We start from the raw sequence: 22,013 nt of genomic DNA on the forward strand, positions 1-22,013 counted from the left end.
CGCGCACGTCGCCGCGTCATAATCGCGGTGACGGCGCGACACGTCATCGCCAGAGGATTTCAGCGCGGATTTCTATTCGATGGTGAGTACACTCCATCGCATGGAAATCCGCGCAAATCCTCGAGAGGATTTATCCGTGGAAACGGTCCGCTGGACCGTATCCGCGGATAAATCCTCTCGTGTGTATGGGGCCTTGGGCTGGGTTCACACTTGTCCGACAAAAGCTCCGACATTGGGAGCTTGTGTCGCATGACGTGTGAAAATCAATGTTTCCCTTTGGGAGCCGTCTGGTCTGACACAAGTCGGTCCGAATTTGAAAATGCTCCCTGTACTACTTTGGTCTGACTTTGATCTTACTTCAGCCCATTGAATGTCATTGAAGTCGGATCAAAGTAGGAGCCTTGTCCTTACCTCCTGACTTTTGACATCCTACATGGTGATTACAGAAGCAATAAAAATAATTTATCTCAATCTGGGATTGTTTTGATTGGTCAAAGAACAAGTCACAACAAAAACCTGGGGAATGCCCAGGGAAAAACCAAGCCTACTTACCGACCAGCTAGCAGACAACCAATTAACCTGTCTAACACTATGCGTTAAAAACAGGGGTCTAGTCCGCACGCATTTGCCAACGCATGCGTGAGCCACAGAGCCGCGCCAAGGCACCCTGTAATATCTGTGGTCCTAACACTAAACAATGAGTGTCCCCACAGTGGAGGCACATGCATTTTGATGGATAGATAGGGGCAGGTGGACTGAAGGGGAGCCAAAGAACAAGTCAGACTATCACAAAGTCGGATCAAAGTAGTATGCTGATCAAGAAAGTCGAATGGATGTAGGACCAATGTAGGATCAATGTAGGACCAATGTCGCAGAGCAAAGTAGGATGAAAGTTGTGTAGTGTAGTGTGAACCCAGCCTCAAGGCTATTAAACTGCCAAATTCTGGCATCTTTTGCTATTTAAGCCACCTTAATTGCAAAAATATTACATCAATATTCCTCCTTTTTTACAGATGGTACTTAATATTTGGGGAATCATACCTATTTCAAGGGGCTTCCGGGCAGTTTCTTCCTTTTGAAAGAACCATACGGTAAGCTTGTTCTAAGGTGGTGACATTATTCATTCATCTTGGTGTGTTACATTAAAAAGCTTATTTGAATTTTGGTATATTATTATCTTTAGAGCTATCCGTTGCATCCCCATTCTCTTCCCATTAGTGTCTAAAGCCCTGTACACACGATCCGTTTGTCTGATGAAAAACGGACCGATTTCATCGGAAAATCGATTGTGTGTGGGCCCCATCGGTTTGTTTACCATCGGTGAAAAAAAAATAGAACATGTTTTAAAATGTTCCTATGGATAATAAACCAATAGAAAAAAACGATCGTCTGTGTGGAACTCCATCGGAGAAAAATCCACGCATGCTCAGAATCAAGTCGACGCATGCTCGGAAGCATTGAACTTCATTTTTCTCAGCACTTAGTAGTGTTTTAACGTCACCGCGTTGGACACGATCGGATTTTTGACTGATGGTGTGTAGGCAAGACTGATGAAAGTCAGCTTCATCGGATATCCGACGAAAAAATCCATCGGATTAGATTTCATCAGATATCCGATCATGTGTACAGGGCAAAACACTTGGCCTGTATTTTGTGGCACTCCAGGACATTGGGGTTCTAAATTTCCCCTCTTATATTGCCATCATAAGAAGGGTGATATGTAGCCAGGCTCTGTGATGTGAATCAGGGCAGCTGGTTTCAATCCAAATTAAAGCACAATTTATTGGTGAGTATGTACATACTGTATAAACATAAATGATGTCTCTTTATTTATATGTAAAGGTGAATAATCTGTCTGTTCACTTCACTGTACAGATTAATTTTGTATTCTAATTAAAGTTTACTTACTCTCTTTAAAGACTCCTTAAGAAGCGATATATTTGAAATTGCGAAACATGTAGAGCTCTCTTTTAAAGCTTTAGAGCCCTTTCACACTGAAAACGCCTATAGCGGAGCGTTAAAATAGCGGTAAAACACTGCTATTTTACCGCGATTTAACCATGTTTTACCGCGTTTTCAACTCATTTCAATGGAGAGGGGCGTTTTTGGAGCGTTTTAATAGCCCTATTTTTACCGCAAAAATGCGGCAAAAAACGCACCATTGTGAAAGGGCTCTTAAGGATCCATCTGGTTCAGTCCAGGAATCATTACTCTACCCAGCGTGGGATCTGTGTTAATGTTACAGATCCCCAAACAAGCTCTGAGGCTATTGAGTACAATCTCTGGAAGACTAGTTGGCCTTTTTCTATGTATAGTGTTATTATGTTTTATAGATGCATCAATGTGTTTATTTATGTATTATTAAAATAATTTTTTATCTAAGGCCTCGTCCGCTCGGAGATTTCTGTCTGATGGTTGTACACAACATCAAACAGAAATCCGCGCGGACACGATACGCGGTGACATGGCCGCGCCGTCGCCACGACGATGACGCGGCGACGTGCGCGGCCCTGGAAGTTCAATGCTTCCACGCATGCGTCGAATCACTTCGACGCTTGCGAGGGCTTTTGGCCGATTGGACATGTCCGGCGAGTCTGTACAGACGACCGAATATGTCCGACGGACAGGCTTCCAGCGGACATGTTTCTTAGCATGCTAAGAAACATTTGTCCGCTGGAAACCTCTCCGATCCGCCGGAAAATTGTCCGGTCGGAAGTACAGACGACCGAACATGTCCGCTGAAACTTGTCAGCAGACCAGTTTCAGCGGACATGTTCGGTCGTGTGTACAGGGCCTTACTTCAATGTGCCTATAAAGTCCATCTTTCTTTGGAAAAAGTGTTACCATAATACTTTTTTCTTTAACCCATATATTTCAGGATGTGGCACTTATTTTCTAAAGGGTGTTTGATTACCACCCTAGGGCAATTGTAATCAATCTAAAATCAAAAAGAAATTGGTTATGTTTGCTGATGCTTTCATGTTACAGGGTTATAGCAACATTTTCAGAATTCAGATCCCTATTGGTACCATGCAATGTGTCCCGATTCCTACAGACAGCACACAAGGCACAAACACTGTGGGAAAGTGTTAAAAAAACAAAGAAAAGTGGCACACAACCATGTTTTACCTTTCAAAATAAATAGGATTATGTTGGTAATGCACTAGGTCAGTGTGCTATTTTCTTTGTTGCTGTTTCCAGTGCTTGTAAGGATGCCAACAAGTCCTGTGAATTAAGCAAGACCATTGGCATCACACGCACAGGTTGGGCAAGCAGATAAAGAGAGAGAGATTTACACATTCTTAGCACCACAACAAGTGACCTTTAAACCCCTTCCTACTCAGGCCAATTTTCAGCTTTCAGCACTGTCACACTTTGAATGACAATCGCACAGCCATGCAGCACTGTACCCATATGACATTTTTATAATTTTTTCCCACAAAAATAGAGATTTCTTTTGGTGGTATTTAATCATCACTGGGTTTTTCATTTTTTGCTAAACAAATGAAAAAAAAAACACCAAAAATTTTGAATGGTACAATATTTTGCAAACAGGCAATTTTTCTCCTCCACTGATATGTGCTGGTGAAGCAGCACTGATGGGGCACACTGATAGGCTGCATTGATAGGCACTGATGATGCAACACTGGTGGGCACTAATGAAGCTGCATTGATATGCAGCACTGATGGGCACTGATAGGCGGCACTGATAGGTGACATTGATGGGCACTGATTGGTAGCATTTATGGGCACTGATTGGCAGCACTGATGGGCACTGTTAGGGCTGTACTGATAATCAGGACACGTGCCGATTACCGGCTTTCTCCTCATGCAGTGACAGCGTGAGGAAATTATTGCAGATAACTCGCAAATGTGTATACATCATGATCAGCTGTGTCTGAAAACACACGTGGGTGGGGGCAGTTCTGGGAGGATGTCAACAGGCATCAAAATAGCAAAAACTTCTGGCAACACAATTGCTTCTTCTTGAATCTTTATTGAGCACTAACAGCAGTGCGACATCTAGAACGCTAACATGTTTCGGCCTGAGCCTTCCTCATAGCATACAGATTTACAATAAAATCAAGTTTATATAGAACAGATATGCATTCCTCCAGAAAAGGGGGCAGTACAATCCAATTTAAAATAATTAACAATTAAAATCATGTGAGGTTGGCAGAACCAGAGAAAAAAGGGAGGGGAAAAATGGAAACACGGACTGAATTTTTTTTCCCCTTCTCTTGCAAATTTGTACATGGGTTGGTGGGAGGAGATTTTCCTCTTCTCCCAACGTAACCCATATGGAGAATTCATCGATTGGTATTGTCACTTTCTAGATGATTTGATATTCGTATGGAAGGGGCCAGCCCATATATTGAACTTATTTTTGGCTATCTCAATGTCAATCATCTGAATTTGGACTTCACCCACACTTCAGATACGGTCAGTATTGAATATCTGGATTTGACTTTGGTGGGATGTGTGGATAGTGGAGTGGTCTCTACCTACAGGAAACAATGTGCAGGTAACTCACTCCTGTTGGCATCGAGTTGTCACCCAGCGAATACGTCATTGCCAACAGGCAAGCGAGAAATTGTTCCTCTCATAAGGATTTTGCTAAAGAATGTAACATTGTTTCCAGTAGGTTGAGAGAACGGGGATATAGCAGACATTTGATAGATAGAGGCAGAAGGTTGGCAGAAAATATTGTGGTGATCTGATTGGGAATTCCTCTTCCATCAGTAAGACCACTTACTCGCAACAATACAACCAGATTGTCTATCATTAAACACTGCCTCCCTGTCTTATATGCGGACAAAACGTTGCATGATATTTTAACCGGTTAAGACCCGGACCAATATGCAGGTTAAGGACCTTGCCCCTTTTTGCGATTCGGCACTGCGTTGCTTTAATTGACAATTGTGCGGTCGTGCGACGTGGCTCCCAAACAAAATTGGAATCCTTTTTTTCCCACAAATAGAGCTTTCTTTTGGTGATATTTGATCACCTCTGCGGTTTTTATATATATATGTTTTTATATATATAAACAAAAATAGAGCGACAATTTTGAAAAAAAATTCAATATTTTTTGCTATAATAAATATCCACAAAAAAGATATAAAAAAAAACATTTTTTTCCTCAGTTTAGGCCGATAGGTATTCTTCTACCTATTTTTGGTAAAAAAAAAAAAATCGCAATAAGCGTTTATCGATTGGTTTGCGCAAAATTTATAGCGTTTACAAAATAGGGGATAGTTTTATGGCATTTGTATTAATATTTTTTTTTTACTACTAATGGCGGCGATCAGCGTTTTTTTTTTCATGACTGCGACATTATGGCGGACACTTTTGACACATTTTTGGAACCATTGTCATTTTCACAGCGAAAAGTGCTATACAAATGCACTGATAACTGTGAAAATGACAATTGCAGTGAAGGTGTTAACCACTAGGGGGCGCTGTAGGAGTTAAGTGTGACCTCATGTGTGTTTCTTACTGTAGGGGGGCGGGGCTGGACGTGTGACGTCAGTGATCGTCGTTCCCTATATTAGGGAACAGACGATCACTAAAATTGCCACAGAGAAGAACGGAGAAGGTTTGTTTACACTCACCCCTCCCTGTTCTTCACCTCCTGTGACCCAATCGTGGGACACCCGCGGCGATCGGGTCCATGGGTCCCACGGGCGCAGTTATGGAGCTCCGGAGGGGACCTATATACGTCAATGTGCCCAGCCGTGCCATTCTGCCAATGTATATCATCGTGCGGCGGTTCTTAAGTGGCTAAGACAGGGATGCAGTTTTTCTAGTAGGAAAGCTCCTACTTTAGTTACTATGCTTTCTCCCTTCCTATTTCGTTCCACTCTCCCTTCCATTTCATGGTTGGGTCCTATCCCTGTGGTTATAAGACCTGTACAGTGTAAAAGACACAGAACAAGCAAGTCTGTTTTTCCTTTTTCAACAGGTAGAACATATCAATATCATATTAAAAGTTTTATAAATTGTAATTCAAAGATAATTGTCTACCTAATTGAATGCAGTACTTTTAGAGTACAGGAAAACATTTTTTTTTTCAAATTAAGCATCCAGACATTCCTCTTTTCACTTCCTCATTGTTCGTTTTTGCTCAGAAGTTGCTCTATTTCTTCTCTGTTTTGTTCACTTCCTGCTTGTCTGATTTTACTGACCCCCGTGTAGGGAGGCTTTACTGCGGTGGTCAGTAACGTGCTCACCCCCTCCTGGGAACTACATCATGTGACAGGATGCTCTCTACGTGTTAGAGGCTTCAAGGAGGTGTGAATTACTGGGAGTGCCGCAATTCATACTGGGAAATGTAGTTCTTACATGAACGAGCGATGCAAACCAGGAAGTGAATGAGAGAACAGAAACTAGAAAGCCGGAGGTGATATAGATGAAGGAATTTAATAGGTATTTACTCGTTTTTTAACAGAATCATTACACTATTCTGTCTGTCTACCTTACAGACATTAGTTTTAGGCAAACAATTTTTTTCCTTTACAACTCCTTTAAGCAGGAGGTGAGGTGGATACACAGATTGAATACTCGATTTCCTAGTGGAATGAACAGTAGAATGGATGTGAATTTGCTTTTAAAACAATACAATTTGATTCCACAATGGGTTCCTTTTTTCCCCTAGAGTTTTCAGTCAGTGTTTCCATTTCTCCCTCCCCTTTTTCTCTGGTTCTGCCAACCTCACATGATTTTAATTGTTAATTTATTTTAAATTGGATTGTACTGCCCCCTTTTCTATATAAACTTGATTTTATTGTAAATCTGTATGCTATGAGTAAGGCTCCAGACGAAACATGTTAGCGTTCTAGATGTCGCACTGCTGTTAGTGCTCAATAAAGATTTAAGAAGAAACATTCAAGTTGCCGGCATTTTTTGCTATTTTGATGTTTATGGGACACAACAAGCCTGAGCAGTTATTCAGCTCATCATTCTACAATCATGCGGTAGAGTTTTAGGTGAGTTTTCGTCTACGATGTGAATATACACCTTTCCAGAACTGGACAGCCACACTGTAGTCGTAATTCATCTATAGTACAGTCGGCAAGAGGTCAAAGAAACATTAGGAAATTGGGTACATTGGCTGAAATGTCATTGCAGGAAAAGAAAGTTTCGGTTTTTGAAAAACTAGGCTGAGTTGGATGGACTATCATCTTTATATATGAAAGGGATGGGTTTTATACTAATTCAGAATTTCACTTAGCTAACTAACTCACTAAAAATGTAATTGCCTAGCAGTTAAAATATACAGCCCTTGCTGAAATAGTCACCAATGGCTCCTGCTGCTGCATGTCCCCTGTGAGATGAGAGAGGGGAGAAGAACTCCTGCAGATGGGCTCAGCAATAGATCGAGTGTCCAAAGGGGGGGGAGCTGAGCAACTTTTGAATGTTTTTTTCTACATTAATGCAGAGAATGCATCGAGGGAAAAAAACCTTTTGCCTTTATAACCACTTTAATGTCTGCTTTCCACAATATTGAAGACTGCCCATCGCTGGAGAAGAGGGGAAGGGTAAGAGGACCAGCTCTGCCCCAACCACCCCAAAGCACCTTGTCCCCATGTTTAAGGGCTCCTTAACGACAACCCTGGTTGGCGGTTGGCGGGGGTCTACGGGCAGGGGGCTTATTGGAATCTGGAAGTCCCCTTTAACAAGGAGGCCCCTCAGATCCCAGCCCCCTTTCTATATGAATGAGTTTTTGACAATGTTCCCTGTTCCCTGATGTAGATTTATCGTCAGTGACGACGTTGATGTCACCGCCGAACCCGAAATGCTCTGCCGTCAACTAAGGAAAACCACTGAATGCCTGGTTTGCAATTTTACAGTTCTTACCATCACCTGGTTGCACCACCCCTTTGTGGCGTCACCAACTCAGCATGCAAGCAGCGGTGCCACCAGGTGACGTCGCCAGGTGTCTCTGCCCCTTACCTATATAAGAATTATCAAACGGCAAGCCAGGCATTTGCCTTAGTTGATGGCGGAGCATTTTTTTCCTTTTTTTGGGGGTTGGCGGTGGCGGGGGTTAGCAGTGGCGTTGGCGGCAGGGGCATGATTGATGATAGAGCTACATCAGGGGACATTGTTTTTTTGTTTTTTAAATAAAGGTATTGTCAAAAACTGTCTCTGTGTTTTTATTTTTTGGGCACTTTTTTGGTGAATAGGTTAGATTGTACTATGTACCCCATACTTATTCACATAAGGGGGTGGGATCTGGGGGCCCCTGTTTTTTAATCGGGGCTTTCAGATTCTGATAAGACCCCCTCAACCACTGTACAGGGTTTTCAGGAAGAGGCCATTAACATGGGGAAAAGGTGCTTAGGTGTGGGGGAGAGGCAGAGCCCCCCTGCCCCAAAGTATTCCCCCCCATGTGGCCTGGTATGAGCAAGTGCCTCCCTTTCCTGCCTTTCCAGCTGTGTGCTTGGATAAGTGTCTGGTATGGACTTTGGGGAGGACCCCACGCCGTTTTTTGTTCACTTTTTTATTGGCAGAAATGTTTTTTTTTTATTAAGCTGTCAGCGGGGAAGCCAATTGGAGTCAATTGTTAAGGATGTTTCCTGGCCCTGCTCCTTAACAAACAACTATTCACTGCGCCCTGATTGGGCAAAGGTTTGCTCAATCAGGACTTAGAATGCACTGTGCAGTGCACAGTGAATTGCAGGGCGTTTGGTGGCGGTGTTCGCCGAGTCATTTCACTGTGACCGGTTACAGTGAATACTTAAGTGGCCCTCGCTCTTCAAAAGGTTGAGCACCCCTGGTTTATAGCGGTGTTTCTACTAAAATAAAAATATTAAAAGTCAGCAGCTACAAATACTGCAGCTGCTGACTTTTAATAATCGAACACTTACCTGTCCCAGAGTCCAGTAATGCGGGGAACAAAGCACCTCTCATCTCCCCCTCCTCTCTGCGGTGCCGGCATCACTACTGTGGGCGCTCGGCTGTGACTTCACAGCCGGGCACGCACTGTGCATGCACGAGCAGCGCTGTGCACCGTGATTGGCCAAGCAATCATCTGGGACCTGTGAGTGTCCCAGATGATTGCCGAGAGGGAGGGGGAGAGGTGACCTTCCTTCCAGTGCTGCGGAGCCCCAGGAGGAAGTTCCATTTTTGGGTGGAACTCCGCTTTAAGGTTATTATTCAACATCTCAAGACTGGAGCTCTGAGGTATGTGAGGGGTTCACAAATGTGTTTCTATCATGCAAGATGCTTTATAAATATCTACTTTACACATTGCTCTTCAGACTAGCACTTACAGCTAAATGTCTCTAAGGGAGGCCTAGAAGACCGCACAAATGAATCCTGTTCTCCAATGGATTACAGAAAAATTAGGCATAAAAGGAATCATTTGCTCTAAATTTTCCGAGATTTTCTTTTTCGTAACTTTGTGTTTGTTCTATGGCTGAAATACTGACATAAAGCAAACAAGCTAGGACATGTTACACTTTGTCATCTGATGATTTATGCAATCCTTTTTCCAGTAAAATTCGATAATAAAGTATTTATTTGCAGGTGTGTTAGGTTCATTGGGATATGTGACTCAAAGATTCATTGGGATATGTGACTCATTTTGTCTGTACAGGGAATTCTAACTCTTTAGTGCAGGGGTGCCCAAACTTTTTTCAAAGAGGGCCAGATTTGATGAAGTGAACATGTGTAAGTGCCGACCATTTTGCCTGACATTCTTTGAACCATTAAAATTCGGTCTAAGTGTGTTTGTCCAAGCAACTAATACACCGCCCAACAAGAATTCTCTTTCCTTTGTGGCTGTGTGTGGTGAAGAGATGAGCTCAGGTGTGTTATTTGGATATACCGTATTTATCGACGTATAACACGCACCTTCACTTTAGGAAGGACATTTTAGGGGAAAACATGTAAATAAAGAACTGTGAAGCAAAATAAGGGTCATTGCCCATCAATGCAGCCTAATCAGTGCCCATCTGCAGCCTCGCCATTGCCTGAACGCAGCCTCTCCATTGCCATGAATGCAGGCTGATCAATGCCCATCTGCAGCCTCGGGGGGGCGGGACGAGCGCCAACAGATTACATACAGGAGAATCTCCTGTTTACACAGCAGCCTCTCTAATACAATGTCCCGCCTCCTATGATAGACAGAGGAGTCGTCCAATGGCATCCCAGGAGACAGAACTTCATATTACAGATGCCACTGAGTAAACAGTAGATTCTTCTGTATGTAATTTGACAGCACTCGTTCCCCCTCTCCCTGTCCCCTCCGAGGCAGCGCCGACAAATACAGTATATATCCAAATTACCAGGGGGGCCACATTAAACTGGAACGGGGGCCGCAATTGGCCCCCGGGCCGGACTTTGGACATGCCTGCTTTAGTGTGTCTATTGCTTGAAAGACAAAATCTCATTTACAATAGCTTTCTATAGCTTTGCCTTTCTGGCAGCAGATCACTAAGTTAGTGTTCTATGGCTGATACCAATGAGCAATAGATTACTATTATATGTGATCTATTGCTGCAGAAGGATATGTAAGGGGCTGGATCAGGCACCTCCCCTTCTCACCCACAAATAAAATAAAGTTTCAGTATAAATCAGCTTTAAGTGGTTGTAAATGCGCAAGGTTTTTCACCTTCATGCATTCTATGCACAAAGGAAAAAAACCTTCTGTGTGCAGCAGCCACCCTACCTTTATGCCGCGTACACACGATCATTTTTCAGCATGAAAAAAAACATTGTTTTTCAGCATGTCCAAAAAACAATGTTTTTCCAACTTCATCATTAAAAACGATGTTGCCCACACACCATCGTTTTTGAAAAATGATGAACAAAGCGCGGTGACGTACAATGCTTACGACGGCACTCTAAAGGGGAAGTTCTATTTGCCTTTGGGCTGCTTTTAGCTGATTCCTTGTTAGTAAAAGCACTTTGCACTTTTTTGTCTGTTACAGCGTGATGAATGAATGAATGAATGAAAAATTTATATAGCGCGGCACATGCGAACTGAATCGCTTCTGGGCGCTAGTTGTTTGTGTCTCATGCCTTCAGAAAAGCAGGGTTTTGATCTGCCTTCTGAAAGACAGGTGGTTTTGCTCCAACCGAATGCTGGTTGGTAAAGCATTCCAAAGCCTGGGGCCCTGGAAAGCAAACCTTCTTTCTCCTTTGGACTTGTATTTGGTTTTAGGAACCTTGACCAGATTTTGGTCGGTGGATCGCAGAATGCGGTTGCAATTGTGCGTTTTGATCTTGTCGCATAGATATCTAGGAGCCTTCCCATGGATGCACTTATGTGTCAGGCAGAGTGCTTTGAATGCAATTCTGTCTTTCACTGGCAACCAGTGAAGGGATCTCAGTGAAGGTGAGATTGATTCCAAAGATTTTTTCCCAGTCACCAGTCTAGCGGCCGTATTCTGTACGACTTGAAGACGAGCGATTTGGTACTTGGGGAGCCCGAGGTAAAGGGCATTTGCATAGTCCAGTCTGGAATTCACGATTGTTCCCACCACGACTGCTATGTCTTCTTTGGGAATAAATGGAATAAGTCTGCGTAGTAGGCGCATCAAATGGTGCGTCCCGCTGACTACTGACCCTATTTGTGCGTCCATTGTCATGAAGGTGTCAAACGTGACTCCTAGACTTTTGACTTTGGAGCTAGGGGAGATGGTCTGACCCAGGATGGGCGAAGGTGTCCAGTTTGTTGTCGGTTGTCTCTTCCGACTGGCATTGAACATAAAGAGTTCTGTTTTAGCGCTATTGAGTTTGAGATAGCTCTTAGTCATCCAGTTTTCTATTGAAGAGAGACATTTCTCTAATCTGAGATGATGATCCTTTTTTTGGCAGATGCGAAAATACAACTGCGTGTCGTCTGCATAAGAGTGATAGAGTAGTTCTTGGCTACTGATAATATCAAAGAGAGGACGAAGATAGATATTAAACAGCACCGGTGATAGGGGGGATCCTTGGGGGACCCCACATGGCACCGTGCGTTTTTCTGACGTGAAAGATCCCAGTTTCACTGTTTGTGATCGGTTTCCGAGAAAAGAGGAGAACCATGGTAAGGCATCTTCTGAGACTCCGGCGACTTCTGTTAGTCGTCTCAGTAGCAATTTATGGTCTACTGTGTCAAAGGCTGCGCTTAGGTCCAGCAGAACCAGGAGACACGATTCTCCTTCGTCTGCGGCCTCGAGCGCATCGTCCCATATTTTCAGTAAGGCCGTTTCTGTCCCGTGTCCGGGACGGAACCCGGATTGAAATGGATCGAGTAGGTTGTGGGTATCCAGATGCTGTTGCAGCTGATTTACCACCACTTTCTCCATTATCTTGGACAGAGCATTTAGACCTGTTATGGGACGGCGGTGAGTTGGGTCCATAGGATCCAAATTAGGTTTTTTTAAGATCGGCAGGATTGTGCCCTCTTTCAGCAGGGAAGGCACTATGCCTTCCTTAAATGACTGATTTATAAGCTGTGTGATTGGAGGCGCCAGGATGTCGGCACATTCCTTCAGTAGCTTGGTGGGAATGATGTCATTGGGTGCTGTGCTGTTGCGCAGCGCACCAATGAATTTTTTAGTGGTATCAATGGAGATGGGTTCCAAAGTGAACTTAGTTGATTGTAGAGGCGTTCCGTCGGTGTTTTGATTGAAGAGGGGGCTGAGTGGAGTATTGTTTTGCCGAATACTTACCCGAATTTTTTCAATTTTGTTGATGAAGAAATCCGATAGTTCATTGCAGAACTCTTGGGTGTCTGAAGTGGGGACTTCAAGACATCCCGGATTCATGGTCTGGGTGACCATCCTGAAGAGTTCGTGTGGGCGATTCATTGCGCTGTTAATCACCATGGAAAAGTGAAGTTTTTTGGCTTTGAAAATTTCCTTGTGATATCGTGTAGTTACTGCTTTGTAGAAGTTGAGGCGGTCTTCTGAAGGACTTCTTATCCAGGCGGCTTCCGCCCTTCTGCGCTCTTGCTTCAATAGCGACAGCTGGTTATTGAACCAGCTGGACTTTTTTGCCCGGCTGCGGACTTTGCGCTTTGGTGCTGCTAAGTCGGCTGACTGTAGCAGAGCTGCATTTATGGCATCCAATGTATCTGAGGCTGCTAGCTGAGGAGGAATAGCCCCAATTCGGTTTTCCAGGGTAGATCTGAAGAGTTCCCAGTGGAGCTTCCTCTGAGATCTAGCCCAGTGTATTGTCACCGGCTTGGGTGCTTTCATGACTAGTGGAATTCTGGGAATTATGAAGCTAATTGCATGGTGGTCTGTCCATGGCAAAGGTTCATTACCCAAAATGTTTATTTTCAGATTTTGTCTGAAAATTAGGTCGAGAGTGTGACCTGAAGCATGCGTGGGTCCGCATATAAGTTGCTGAAGTCCTAACCCTTCCAGGTGGTCGATGCAGGCCTCCGCGATGGGATCCTGTGAGGAGTTGGCCCACAAATTGAAATCCCCGAGCAGCAAAAGATGATTGCTGTTAAGGGAGTAAGTGGATATGAACTCCGTTAATGCTGAAATCAACTGCGATTTGGGCCCAGGGGGCCTATAGCAGAGGAGAATGTGAACGGTCTCCTGAGAGTGAGCTTGAAGTTGAAGCGTAAGGGTTTCCATAAAAGGTAGAGGATTTTGAAGGACCGGTTTAGTGATTGCAATATGAGACTTATGAATCACCGCCAGGCCTCCTCCTCTTTGCCCTATTCTATTTTCCGTTAGGATGCGATAATTTGCTGGTACCAGTTCTCCGAGAATGGTGTTGCAATCGTCTGACAGCCAACTTTCTGTAATAAAGAGGCAGTCTAGATTGTTTTGTAGTAAGAAATCATGGATTTCTGATCGGTGTTTAACTGCTGATCTAGTGTTAAGCAACGCACATGATATGTGCTTGAGCTGTGTTGAATGGTTGAAATTTTTGATGATCGATCGTCGATCGACTCTCAAAAGTTGATCTGATTTTAAGGCTTTTTTGGTGACGGCAGGTAATATTGTTGCGAATTGTCTCAGACCCCAAATGGTTTCCGCAGAGTATCGCAATTTAACCATTGTTGCCAGTCACCGTGGGCGGGGGTGCGGGTGTTCGGTGAGAGAGGATTCGCAGAATCCTCGCTCTCAGCAATCCTTGGTCCAGAGGAAGGCAAAAAAAGCCCTGGGCAAGCTGGCCAATGTGCTGCGGCAGGGAAAAAAAATTCCTTCCTGATCCCTAAAGGCGATCGGCTCAAGCCCTGGATCAAAGACTGCTGAACTTAATGAGGGGAAAAAAAAGGGGGGGGGGATGCTGGGTGTCACTGTTGCTGGGGTGCACCAAGATGGCCGCCAGGCAAAGACACAGGACCCAGGCTGGGGGGGCAACCAGGTTGGTAAGAAAATGATTCCACCGATCTGGTTGCTAAGCAGGGGGGTGGAGGGGACCTCTGGGGGTGCAGGGGCGATAATCAGAAAGACCTGCACTATTGGTGGCAGGCGCAGGGAGAAACGGTCGTAGCGCCGGTAGGCCGCGGCTGAAGCCGCGGACTTTCCTGAGGCGCGGCGGCCGCGGAAAGTAGCAGGCTGGCGCGGGCGTGTAAAAAACGCCGCAAAGCGCCGAAAATACACCCAGGTGGGGTGTCTAGGGGCCACCACAATCGTGGGTGGCCGTGCGAGTGGGGATGCCGAGCCAAAGAGGGAATAGAGAGCCGCAGTGAGGGGTCTGAGTGACGGCTGCCCTGAGAAGGACGGCCGTCAGTGGTTCCCCAGGATGGTAGGCCCTGAGAGGCAGGGTCTTACCTGCGGCGAATGAAGGAGTCCACGAGGAGAGAAAGAGAGCTGGATTCCTGGTTCCTAGTAGCTGTTCCCTGTGCAGCACAGGTAATGGAAATCTGCCTAGTAGCTGACTGCCAGGTCTGGGTGGGAGCAGGCTCGTAACGGAAGGTCCGAAGCACCCTACTCCACCTCTGACTCTGACTGACTGACTGACTGACTGACTGACTGACTGATGGGTGGATGATGGACAGGTGATTGGGGGGTGATGAATGTGCTTACTCAATTATAAATGGTAGTTTTACCAGAACGAGCGCTCCCATCTCATAACTCGCTTCTGAGCATGCGCGGGTTTAAAATGTCGTTTTAGCCCACACACGATCATTTTTTACAACCCGAAAAACGACATTTTAAAAAACGACGTTAAAAAATGCAGCATGTTCGAATTTTTTTTTTTTTTTCATTTTTCAGAAGCCGAAAAACAATGTGAAGCCCACACACGATCATTTTAAATTACGTTTTTAAAAACAACGTTTTTTTTCATGACGAAAAACGACCGTGTGTACGCGGCATCATTCTTGCCTGAGCCCTCTCTTAATGCAACAATGTCCACAAGAGCCTTGGCTCTCCTGGGACTCACACTCCTGATTGGCTATTGGCAGCAGTGGGAGCCATTGGCTTTCGCTGCTGTCAATCACAGCCAGTGAGCCAATCAGGAGACAGAGGGGGTGGAGCCAAGCCACTTTGCTATTTGTTAATGGACAAACAGAGCCGCGGCTCAGGAGCAGATCCTGCTTGGGTGTGCCCACAGCAAGCTGCTTTCTGTGGGTGCACCCGGCAGGAGGGAGGAGCCAGGAGCACTGGTAGGGGACACGAAAAGAGGAGGATCCGGGATGCTCTGTACAAAACCATTACACAGAGCAGGTAAGTATAATGTTTGTTATTTTAGAAAAAAAAAACAAGACTTTATTATCCCTGTAAGACATTCCAGATGCATTAAACAAAAGGCGATGGAAAAGCCTGTCCTCTGCCAGCATACTGCATTGGGGTTCAGGCAGTTTTTGAAATACTGTACTTGCACGTTACAGTCTTATGCGACGTACACACAATCGGTTCATCCGATAAAAATGAACCAATGGATTTTTTCATCAGATATCCGATGAAGCTGACTTTCATCAGTCTTGCCTACACACCATCAGTTAAAAATCCATTTGTGTCAGAACGCGGTGACGTAAAACACAACGACCGTTTTCATCAGACGAACCGATCGTGTGTACAGGGCATTAAAAGCTTCTAAAATACACCCCCAAACTTTTTTTTTTTGCAAACATGTTAAACTGCACATTTTAGGCCAGAACATTACCTAAAACCTCACATGTGTTTTTTAGAAGGTAGAGACCCAATGAAAAATAAAATGAAAATATTTGTGCTACTGTTTATCAAGTTTATAGATAACAAATATGTCAACTTGTTAAGCCCTAAAATTGCAGGCGCCAGTGAGATAAAAAATCTAAAATACCCAAAGCGGTCCATAGGCAACACTTTTAAAGCCTTTACAGATCATCATTTTAGAGTGAAAAGTGAATGATGGCCCTAGAATTATTTATCCCATTCCGATGTGTCTGCTAATACCAAATTTGTACAGCACACTTTTTGTTTTGCTACGCATGAGCACTAACATGCTCATTTGTGCTTGTACAGTATGTGTGTCTTTGTGAGGGTGGGGGGGATATTTAAATTTTTTGGGGGTCTTTTTTTAAAATATACTATACTATAATTTGTTTAACTTTAACCCTACCATAATAGTGTAGGTGACAGGTTTTCTTTAGGATGATTTGGGGGAATATCAGACCACTAATGTCACCCCTGCCCTCTGTTAAAGCTGTCCAACCACAAACTGTGTTCCCACGGCTTTTACCCCAGTCAGAGTGGCTGGGGTTTGACAGGTCTAAACCCCAAATTGCTCACAGCTGGGCACTTTTTGGTTTAGACCACCCAGGGGAGAAACACAGATCAATGCTGACTAAACTCCTACCGTTCTCCATCCTGACACTTGCCATGGAGGTCCCAGGCACTCAGGAGGGGCATGCAAGCCCAAAATACATGGTAGGGAATGTTAGATGGATGGGGATGGGAAGGGGCACAGTTATAGAACTGATTAGGTGGCTTTATAGCCACCTGAATCACTTCTACTACAAAGCCAACAGCTCACTGTAAAAAAGTAAACAAATCTCAACTGCTCTAGTGGCCAGGAGTTTGTGTCAGTGGTGCTGCCACCATAACCCTTAGATTGATGGCAGGAAAAGGGTTAAAAGATGATGCTGTAGACTTTGTACACCATTTGATGTCTGTGCAAATGTTAATGAAAACAATATTTTCAATAGAAATACACAAAAATTATTATTAGTACACAAACAAAACCTCAAAAGTGCATGTTAAATATAGAAGATAAACCTGTACTGTTTGTGCTAGGAGTGGGGGTTTGGGAACGGGGGGACTTGTGCTGGGAGGTGTTGTGCTACAAGGGGGGATTTGGATAGGGTTTGTAATAGGAGAAGGAATTTGGGGGGTTGCTGGGGGCTTTTGTGCTAGGAGGGGGCATGGGAGTGGAGTTTGCGCTAGGAGTGGGGATTTGGGAACAAGGGGGTTTGTACTGGGGGAGTGGGGGTTGTGCTAGGAGAGGGCATTTGGGGGGTTTTGTGCTAATAGAGGGCATTTGGGGGGGTTTGTGCTAAGAGGGGGATCTGTGTTGGGGGGATTGGGGTGGGGTTTGTTCTAGGACTAGGGATTTAGGAACAGGGGAGTTTGTGCTTTGGATATGCTAGGAGGGGGAATTTGGAGGGGGTTTGTAAAATGAGAAGGAATTTGGGGGGGGATGAGCTAGGTGGTGGAATTGGAGTGGGGTTTGCACTAGGAGTGGGGAGTTGTAAAAAAAAGAAGTGCATGCTTTGGTGCACCTTCTGGTTTGAAGGAGCCCACAGGGATTGTGCACAGTTCTAAAGGGTGCCTTGACAAACAAAAGGCTGAAAAACACTGATATAGAGGATAGAGTAAGGGAGGGTTATAACCCCTTTCAGTTTTTATTTTGTTGCCATCTGTGTCCAATTGGGGAGATGTCTTTTCATTTCCAGTGCCCCTCTGTACTTGTTCAGATGATAACCCAAAATTTGGTAGTTCACTCTCTGATAACGCCTAACCAGCAGAGAAGGTGATTCTCCTTCTCTCGACCCCAAAGACCCAAACCACGGTCGCCCTATAACAGGCTTGAATGTCTTCTCCAAGGTAATGGAGAAGGAAGTTGTACAACAGCTACAACATCCTTTAGACACCCACAAATTACTCGATCCGTTTCAATCGGGTTTCCGTCCTGGTGACGGAACAGAAACAGCACTGCTCAAAATATGGGATGATGCTCTCGAGGCAGCAGACGAAGGAGAATCTTGTCTTCTGGCACTGTTGGACCTAAGCGCAGCTTTTGATACGGTAGACCACAAATTATTACTGACTCGGCTAGCTGAAGTAGCCAGAGTCGCGGAATGTGATTTATCTTGGTTCTCCTCCTTCTTGGAAAACCGATCACAAATAGTGAAACTTGGTCCTTTCACTTCTGAAAAACGCATGGTGTCATGCGGAGTCCCTCAGGGATCCCCTTTGTCGCCTGTTCTGTTCAATATCTATCTCCGCCCTCTTTTTGAAATCATCAGTAACCAGAAGTTACTTTACCACTCTTATGCAGATGACACACAACTGTATTTTCGCATCTGCAACAAAAAGGATCATTATCTCGGACTAGAGAAATGCCTTACTTTGATAGAAAATTGGATGAAGAAGAGTTGTCTTAAACTCAACGGTTCGAAAACAGAATTTCTCCTGTTTCACGCCAATCAAAAGAATCATCCCGCAACAACATGGACACCCCCACCCATTCTGGGTAAAACGATCACCCCTAGCACCAAAGTCAAAAGTCTCTGAGTCATTTTCGACACCTACATGACAATGGATGCACAAATAAGGGTCAGTAGTCAGCGGATCGCACCATCTGCTGCGCCTACTACGCAGACTCACTCCCTTTATCCCAAAAGAAGACATAGCAGTCGTGGTGGGAACAATTATCAACTCCAGACTTGACTATGCAAATGCCCTCTATCTCGGACTCCCTAAATAACAAATCACTCGTCTGCAAGTCGTTCAAAATACGGCCGCTCGACTTGTGACTGCGAAAAAACCATGGGAATCAATCTCACCTTCACTGAGATCCCTTCATTGGTTGCCCGTAAAAGACAGAATCACTTTCAAGGCACTCTGTCTAACGCATAAGTGTGTTCAAGGAAATGCCCCCCAATATCTATGCGATAAACTAAAAGCTCACAACCCCAATCGCGTTCTGCGATCCACCAACCAAAATCTACTCCAGATACCCGAAGCCAGATACAAGTCCAAAGGAGAACGAAGATTTGCAGTCCAAGGACCTAGACTATGGAACACTCTACCAACCAGCATCCGACTGGAGGTGAACTACTTGGCCTTCAGAAGAAAAATCAAAACCCATCTCTTCTGAGGGCAAAAAAGTTTACTCAGGGAATGCATACTAAGCGTCCAGAGGCGATTCAGTTTGCATGTGTTGCGCTATATAAGTTTCTCACTCTCTCACTCACTCACTCACTCATTCTCCCTAATGGGGGCACAGACAGCAGTAAAAAAAAACTGACAGATGTTCTAATCCTTCTTATTTTTATCAAAAATAAAAATAAAAGTTTTGCCTTCAGTTACACTTTCAATAACAAAAATGTGTATATTTAAACTGAAGCTTTTTGCAAAACAGGTAAAATAGATGTGTAAAACTGCGAATAAGTGATGCAAGCTAAAAATAAACGCCTTCCTGCTTCCTCTATTTAAAGGCAGGTTTCATACTATTGTATTGCCGTAATGTTCCGTAATATATGTTTTGAGCTCCCTATAACCTACATTCTGTGCTTTGTGGTAAGCTGTTAAAAAAACATATGTCCAATTTTTATTGGTGTGCTTGCCATTTAATAAAAATGTGATGCCTTTTAAGAAGTAAACCTTGATGGGTTTTAATTCCTCTTAATTCCCCTGCAAAGTAAAAGCAAAATGGGCTAGTATGCATTGCATACTAGCCCATTATGTGGCACTTACCTGCAAATGAAGACCACAATGTCCCCGCTGGTGAAAGCATCCATCTTTGCCCCTCAACCATTCTTGCCTATGGGCAGTAAACAGCTCCTGGACCTCCAAGGCAACAAAAATACACAGCCTGTTTACACTGCACAAGCAAACATGCCCATGTGCATGAACCCTAAATACAAATGCAAGAATGTGCTGCAAAAAAACATGCAATACCAATTCAGATAAACTAATAAATAGTCACCCATTACCTGAATACCGCCAAATCCATTAGGTCCTAGGTATCGCTCACATTCCACAGCAATGTCCTCCCATCGCCACTCAAACAAGTGGACAATACTTGTTCTGCCACACTTCACATTAGGATTAAACTGAGCAGCACAGATTTCAGCTAGCACCCAAACCAACACAACACTCAGCCACATCCTCATCGTACACTGATGATCTATTACATCATACCCCCAGGTACTATTCTAATTATTTACAAAGTGCTGAATGAGGCATAAAAGGCAGAACGCCCAATATTTAACCCTTGTCTGTCCCTGGGAATGGCATCATGCCAAGTGAACTTCCAAGTAATCTGTGCCACAGCCTGCTTCTATACTGGTGCTATAAAACATAGTTCACCTTAGTTCCTGCAGCATGTGCACATGAAATTCAGCTGACCTACTGGAAATGTTGCTGTGCCTAGACAAGGTACTAAGGAAAATAATGTGTATACTGTACTGTAGTTCAACCATAGCTCTCTAACTGTCTCTGATTTCGGGGAACTGTCCCTGATTTGGAACAAAGTCCCTCTGTCCCTTTTTTCTCCTCATTTGTTCCTCAATGTGGTCCGATTTATATACCGTATTTATCGGCATATAACACACACAGGCGTATAACACGCATCTTCATTTTAAGAGGGAAGTTTCAGGAAAAAAAACGTACATTTTAAATAAAGAACTTTGAAGCAAAATAAGGATCAGTGCCCATCAATGCAGCTTGATCAATGCCCTTCTGTAGCCTCACAATTGCCCATCAATGCAGAGAAGAAACTGGGTTTGGGACTTTAAATGAAGCACACTGCTGAATTCAATGGATAGACTGATGTATACATATTTATTGAGTTACAAAGGGGTATAGCAGACACATGATAAAAGTCGATAGATAAAATATTTATGAGTCTCAGCATGTAAGGTCTGGTCAGTGCAAAATAGTACCTAATATTTACAGTAAAGCATACATGGTAATGTATCGCAATGATAGGTTACACTGAATGTCTACAGACACTACACTGTTGCAAAGAATACATCTCATGGTAGTAATGTCATAATCATAGATTTAATGTCTGGAAACCGATTCTGTAATGGTAGCAAAGTCAACAAAATAACAGTAATAGCTGAGCCATTGAAATAATATACAGGTACAAATGATAAACCTATACTATGACATCTCATTATGAAGAATCTCTATGCGTTTCGTAGCTTGTACCACTCGTCAGGAGCAGAAATAGAGTATAGGGATGTCTATAATAAAATAAATAGCCAAAATGATACATTGGTAATGGATAACATAATGGTAGCATCTTATGTATTATGCATAAAAGAAAGAGGGGGAGCAAAAAGATCCCAAACACTCTTACCTATTTGTAGCATGGTAAAATAGCAATGGATTAAGTAGGTTGGTATAGATAGTAAGAGAAGGCTATGGGCGATATCCTCCCCGGGAACTAAGGCGGCTGACACCAGGGACACGGCAGCAGAACCGAGAGACAATAATAGGGATAGTGGGATAGCCCATCAATGCAGCTTGATCAATGCCCATCTGTAGCCTCACAATTGCCCATGAATGCAGCTTGATTAATGCCCATCTACAGCCTCCCCATTGCCATGAATGCAGCCTGATCAATGCCCATCTCAGGGAGGGGGACGGCATGAGCGCTGTCAGATTACATACAGCGAGAATCTCCTGTTTACTCAGTGGCCTCTATAATAATACAAAATCCCGCCTCCTGGACCGGCTTCTATGATAGACAGAACACTGGTCCAATGCTGGCCCAGGAGACGGGACTTCCTATTACAGTGGCCGCTGAGTAAAAAGGAGATTCTCGCTGTATGTAATCTGAAGTCGCTCGTCCCACCCCCTCCCCGCTCTCTCCAAGGCAGCCCAAATTGCAGT

The 22,013-nt window shown here is 44.0% G+C and overlaps 1 protein-coding gene across 1 annotated transcript in view; it reads right to left on the minus strand.

Annotated features, from left to right (window-relative positions):
* LOC120945608 (pancreatic alpha-amylase-like) overlaps positions 1-20,316 on the minus strand; it is a 60,411-nt gene extending 40,095 nt beyond the window's left edge. The window contains exon 1 of the mRNA XM_040359908.1: positions 20,105-20,316. Within this exon, the coding sequence (XP_040215842.1) occupies positions 20,105-20,284 (180 nt within the window). The 5' untranslated portion in view covers positions 20,285-20,316. The remainder of the gene's footprint in view (positions 1-20,104) is intronic.
* Between the last annotated feature and the right edge of the window lie 1,697 nt (positions 20,317-22,013).

Source organism: Rana temporaria, chromosome 7, assembly GCF_905171775.1.
Source record: "Rana temporaria chromosome 7, aRanTem1.1, whole genome shotgun sequence".
NCBI classification, from domain to species: Eukaryota; Metazoa; Chordata; class Amphibia; order Anura; family Ranidae; genus Rana; species Rana temporaria.